General features: G+C 54.8%; 1 protein-coding gene across 1 annotated transcript; it reads left to right on the top strand.

Moving 5' to 3' along the window:
- The first annotated feature begins 1,478 nt into the window (after positions 1 to 1,478).
- LOC128278837 (uncharacterized) lies at positions 1,479 to 5,137 on the top strand. The gene is made up of 3 exons (XM_053017566.1): positions 1,479 to 2,707; positions 2,855 to 4,513; positions 4,579 to 5,137. The coding sequence occupies exons 1-3, from the start codon at positions 1,479 to 1,481 to the stop codon at positions 5,135 to 5,137; spliced, it is 3,447 nt and encodes a 1,148-aa protein (XP_052873526.1).
- Positions 5,138 to 6,010: the final 873 nt, after the last annotated feature.

Raw genomic sequence — 6,010 nt, 5'->3', positions numbered from 1 at the left:
AAAGGCTAATGCGGTCAGGTGTCGTCAGGAAGATTTCCGCTGTCGCCGTTGGCCCTTCTACGAGGTGGTTCTTACGCCGCATCTTTATACTCGGAGCAGCATCTTTTTCAAGCAGAGCTGTATTTGGAAGCTATATTAACCCTTCACACACACACAAATACGTGGCCAACAATCATTCTTCTGAGCACCTGGTTTCTCTAGAACACCGCTATGCGTCAAGAGACAATGTTAATCTCTGTTGCTTTCTGTAACGTTGTGTTGCCGACAGCTCTATCAACAGGCGGGAAATCTAGCGCACATCTCCTCCAATTGTCCAACCGTTGTCAGTCAGTATTATCCTTGGTAGGATTGCCTAAGGTGCCACCAGGTGAGTCAGCTTGTATTAGACTCTGCCGGCACTCCCCTATGGACTAGGCCTTTTGGTTAATTGGACCAAACAAGTTGCTTCCTAATATACAGGAAAGTCGGTTACTTTGTCTTTAACCTTCCAGCCATCTAAAATGGTGTCTGGACCACTGGACGACTACGAAACATGCAGCTCTTGAAAGCCAAACCCCTTCGAAGAATACTATAGTGATACCGTTTACCGTTTTTACCGTGAACCATTAAACACAAATAAGCTGAAATATGAAAAATAGCGCTGTCAAAAGCGATAGCCATGAGCTCGCATTATGCGCGACACGCGATGTGGAGACTAACTTTCACTAGCCTGTTGGTTGTTGTTTGCTTTACTAAGACCGGACGCCATGACACGCCGAGCAGCCACAACAGTACCTCCCACAAACCCTGCTCATTAGCCGCTGTGTCACTGTGTTTGCATATCATTTTCACCACCGATGATCACCAGCCGATTGGCCAAACTTTCACTATCCGCGGCGCGGTTCCGGTGGAGGGTTATTTTGTTTGATCGTTGTTTGGCGCGCCCGATCGCTGGCATCGTTTTCCAGTTTCCGCTCCGTTGACTCTTTTCTCCAGGCAGGCCCAGGGCCCAGCAGGTGCCGCTTCCGTGACTTCTTCCAGACTCCCAACCATGCACCATGGTTAGCAGAGGTACTGCAGCCTGCGCTGGCAGAACTAATAATCCCACGACCCCCCGGTGTCGGTGCAATGGGTCGTTAGGCAGGCAGGCAGGGTTCACGGCAGGCGGTACCGCAAAGTTGCCGGTTACTATCTACAATGGATCGATCGGTGACGCTATCGACCAACTGGAGCGTGCGCTGACATCGCGTCTTGACATTGAACGTTGAGGTATTCTTCTAGGTCAGTAGAGCGTCACAGTTCGTGGCACGCTCCCGCTCGCCCGGGAAGTGCAGTTCGCCCCGAGACTGGGCGCCCAACAGCGCAGTAGAACTCCTTCGCCGGAGCTATGCGGATCGCTTCGTGGCGATTCCAACAGAATCGGGTACCGGATCCGTGTTTCGCGTCAAACGGTGTATGTGGCTATAGTTCACCCCAGAGTGCCCAGTCTTCTATCCAGCATGGTGCTCATAGTACTGCGCGTCGCTACTCTGGCGTTGCTGATGTTGCGTGATTCTAGAGCAGCGCGTGGGATTTACGTAAACAATCAAAAGCTTGATCCGTTTGAAACGGATCACACCTCGCCGAGTCAGCCGCTGGCGTACGTCAGCAAGAGCGACCTGCTGCGTAAGGATAACTTTACGGTCCCCCAGCACTACTACCAGTACCTGGTGAACGAGCGTCCATCCAGCTACATCGATCTACTGTGGGGACACAAGAATAGGACACACGAACCGTCGTCCCTGGTTCGCGTAACGTCACCGGTTTCCATGTCCCCTGTGCAGTACGCAGATGAGCTGGCTTCGATCAAGAACAAGCTCAACAAGACCGACCCCTTGTACTATCAGCCGGCACCACACCAACCAACAGCTCCATCAACCGTGCCACCGGTGTCGGCGCAGGTGACACCGCCCATAAGGGCGAAGAAGCGGCCGACTACTCAGCCATCGAAACCCCGGCCAGGTTCCGTACTAACCGATCCCGTGTTGACGCCTGAAATGATGACCTTCCTGAGTCGTTACTATCTGTTGAGCTGTACGCTAGTGCCGAAGCCAGCGGTACAACCGATCCCAACGACGGCTGCTCCCTCCAGCCAGACCACTACACGCAAAACCAAAATACGGCATCTAACTACCCGGGCCACCACTACGACCACGACGGTGAAGCCAAACGTTGGCGATGTCAAGCGACGGAAGAAGCCCAGCTACGTCTACGTGAATCCACCGGTCATTAAGCGGCTCGGGGGCGTGCTGGAGTCAGTATACAGCTTTATGGAGAACGCTCTCACCAGCACGGAGACTGTGTCGGAGGAAACTCGTGGCGGACGTGGAGACTCCGCGGGAAGTGCCAAGGTAAAGCGAAACATTGTCGCACCCGAGGAACGGGGTGGTTCTGCTGAGAAGGTATCGCTCGCAGGAGCGATCGCTCCAGAAACTGCGTCCTGGAGTACGGTACTCAGTCCGAGTACGCCGTTGGATTCGAAACGGTTCACGGCTCCGGACCGTGTCACCATCTCGGGGCTTCCGGGGGCCGTGAGCACGGACGGGAGCAAGAACACGATGACCACCAACATTCAAGTGACGAGCGAATATACGGCGGCTACCCCACCGACGGTGCCCTTTCGAAAGCCGGACCCGGACGACGACGACGAGAGCAGTGAGGAGGAATCCGAAGAGGACTACTTCGGAGAGTTACCGGGCTTCCAAGAGGACGACGAGGACGACGAGGATGATGACGACGACGACGACGAAGGCAGCGATGAGAATGAAACTGGACAGATCCATCCGCCCAACAACGACAAGGATTACGGGAGCGACGTCGAAAATCACTCAAGTAGTCGACCCGTTCGCCGAAAGCCGCCCAAGAAGCGGCACCGTAAGAAGCGCCCAGCATCGAGCGGCAGTTACGAGGATGTGGATTACGACGAGGAAGTCTCATCGGACGAGGATGACGACTGCTGTGGCAAAGGCGAAGGCGATGAGCCCGGGGTGGAAGATAGCGATGAGTACTCGGACAACACGGACGACGACTACGACGACGAGGACGACGTAGGTGATGGGAACGAGGCCGGATTCTTCAGTGGGATGTTTTCCACGTTTGGCCGTTTCGTAAGTTCACTCGGGTTCGGTGGGCCCGCTGTTGGAGGTCCCGACGACTACGGTGACTACGAGGAGGACAGAGCCCGCAGCACAACGCCTCGCATTTGGTCGGTAACGCGCAAGCGGCCCACGCGCAGTACCTCCGGAGAACCGGCGGTGGACCCCGTTGATGGCCGCAATGGTACCGTCACGGTTCCCTCTTCGAAGCCCTCTTCGTCGTGGCTGTCGATGCCACTGGTCTACAGCCTGTTGAGTCCTGACTTCGACGATACACCCTTGCCGGACGATTTGCCGCCGTCAGAGCCCACAACGATCACCACCAGCACCACCACCCCGATCGGGTCATGGTTCGAGCTGATGATGCCTTGGGATTTTTTCAATCCCTGGATGCAGGATGTGACCGAGAACGGAGTGTCGGAGGAGTCTGTACTACCAGCGATACCTAGTCTGCTGGCAGATGCGCCTCATCCATCGCCCGTAACTCCATCGACGAGCTGGTTGAGTCATCTGCTCGGTGGCAGCACCGCGGAGACACCAAAGCCCAAACCCTCCAGTGGGAGTCCAGCCCAGCCCAGTAGTTACCCGGTGCGTCCGACCAGAAAGGTGTCCTACGCTGGCCACCAACTGTGGCGAGTGTCCGTGGAAACCGCCACGCACCGCCAGTATCTGGATGACTTCCGACGCTCAGCGGACGGTCGTCGGCTGCAATGGTGGCTCGGTCCAACGCTGCACGGGCCCACGGATGTACTGGTGCCGCCGGAGGTGCAGCAAACCTTCCGCGAGTACCTCCTGGCCGAAGGCATCCAGTTTCGGCCGACCATACGGGACCTGGGACGGGCGATCGCACACGAGAAACCTCGAGTGACGCGGCGCGAGCAGATGGAGCACAGGATACGGCAGGGACATTCGCTGACGTGGTACCGCTACCATCGGTACGCCGACATCGTCCAGTTTCTCGACTACCTGCAGCAGCAACATCCGCAGCGTGTCCAGCTACTGCACGTCGGCCGCTCATACGAAGGGCGGCCCTTGACAGTGGTACGCGTTTCCACGTCGATGTCCGGTCCGGTCCAGGCCTCGAGCGAGCGTCGGCGCAAGCGCCGCAAACCCCAGAAGAAGCGACCGGCCATTTTCATCGAGGCCGGAGCCCACGGTCGGGAGTGGCTTGGTCCGGCGGTTGCGACGTGGTTTCTGAACCACCTGCTGGACCTCCAGCGGTCCCGTGCCCCGCTGGTCAATGGGTCTGAGCCCGAGCAGGAAACCGTCGCCCGGTACGATTGGTACGTGCTGCCGGTACTGAATCCCGATGGCTACGAGTACAGCCACGAGCACGACCGGATGTGGTCCAAGAGCCGCTCCCAGGTGGAACCTCGGCCCCAGGGGGTTCTATCCAGCGCGTAGGTTTCAACCGCTATCCGCAAACCCGAGCTCCTACTGATCCTCGATCCTCTTTTCCGCGCAGGTTCAACTGGTGGCAGACGGGGCTAGCGGCGGATCCCAGCACGCGGAAGTGCTACGGTGTTGACCTCAACCGTAACTGGGCTCACGGTTGGCAGGATTCCGGTTTACCGGGCAACGAGTGCAGCGAAGACTTTGCGGGAAGCGATCCGTTCTCGGAGCCCGAAACGCGAGCCGTACGTGACTTCCTCGCTACCGGGCGTCGCAATATACGGTTGTTTGTGTCACTACACGCGTACGGTCAGGTGCTATCCTACCCGAGCGACACCGACAAGCGTCCGCAGAATGAGGTAGACGTTCCGAGCGACATCCACGAGATGGCAGCTGTGGCTCTGGAAGCGCTGAGCGGAACTGGCAGTGACGTGCGGTATCGGATTGAGCCAAGCCCCGGGCCAGAGGGCACCGCGGCCGAATACGCACGTTATGGAGCGGGAATCCGGTACAGCTACACGCTGACGCTTCCCGACACCGGCACGCACGGTTTCCTGTTGCCACCGTCCAACATCGTAGCCACCGCCCGGGATGCCTTCGAAATTATCAAGGGCATGATTGACTACACGTAGCGTCAACGATCCGCAGGATGCGCGGGCAACCGTTTTTTTATTTATTTATATGAACCTAAAACAGAGGGAGCAACCCGCAGGAGCAGGAGTATCTTCCTGTCCCAGAAATAAAGTGCTAGTTACTCGGACTGTTCACCTATGCATATGGGAGCCATTTCTGTAAGCACCCTTTGACATGAACTAGTTGATTTTACCGTTTGGCCACAATTAGTTCACAACTGGCCATATGGCCTATCACATCACACACTGGCATCACATCTCGGCAGGTTTTGGGAACCATTTGTCAGTAATTTCGCTATCCAAGTCACGAGATCGATTCTTTGTTGTTTACTAGGGTGTATTCAAAGCCTTATTTATTTTGTTATATAGGTACTTTCTTCACATGAACGTGAAATTTCATTTAAATCGGTCACTTTATTTTTTAAAAGCCAGTTAGTATCGACATGTCACAATAATTTTTACAATGGAAAAGACCAACCATCGTGCAATGATTGAATTTTTATTTTTTGAAGGTTAAAAAGCAACGGAAATTTATGGACGAATGTGGAATTATGGAAAATACAGGCTATCGTATTGGAAAAACGTCGAGCCACTCAAAGAGATTTAGTATAAGGCCTAGCCATCTCATTGAGCAGTATAACCTATAGTTTGACTGAAGTTTTGGGCTCCTGAAAGCTGAGTTGAAAATGGGAGCCGCATTCGTCAAAAATGGAACAAAAACGCATTCGAATGGAACTTTTTCGGCAACATCTTCTTCGAAAGGATAAAGCGGATTTTGTGCATTGAATCATCACTGTGGATGAGGCGTGGGTCTCTTACTATGATCCTGAATCAAAATAAAAGGCTAAGAGGTATTTTGAACGCGTTCCAGTT

The sequence above is a fragment of the Anopheles cruzii genome, chromosome X, assembly GCF_943734635.1.
Source record: "Anopheles cruzii chromosome X, idAnoCruzAS_RS32_06, whole genome shotgun sequence".
Classification (NCBI taxonomy): Eukaryota; Metazoa; Arthropoda; class Insecta; order Diptera; family Culicidae; genus Anopheles; species Anopheles cruzii.
Note: the sequence above shows the minus strand (reverse complement) of the source record. Positions and strands in the feature narration are given on the sequence as shown.

What these genes read in the sequence shown, in the direction of transcription:
- LOC128278837 (XM_053017566.1), top strand. Translation starts at nt 1,479, where the DNA reads ATGGTGCTCATAGTACTGCGCGTCGCTACTCTGGCGTTGCTGATGTTG. An exon ending in GAAGAGGACTACTTCGGAGA is followed by an intron (nt 2,708 to 2,854) that starts GTTACCGGGCTT and finishes TCACTCAAGTAG; the next exon opens with TCGACCCGTTCGCCGAAAGC. An exon ending in CAGGGGGTTCTATCCAGCGC is followed by an intron (nt 4,514 to 4,578) that starts GTAGGTTTCAAC and finishes TTTTCCGCGCAG; the next exon opens with GTTCAACTGGTGGCAGACGG.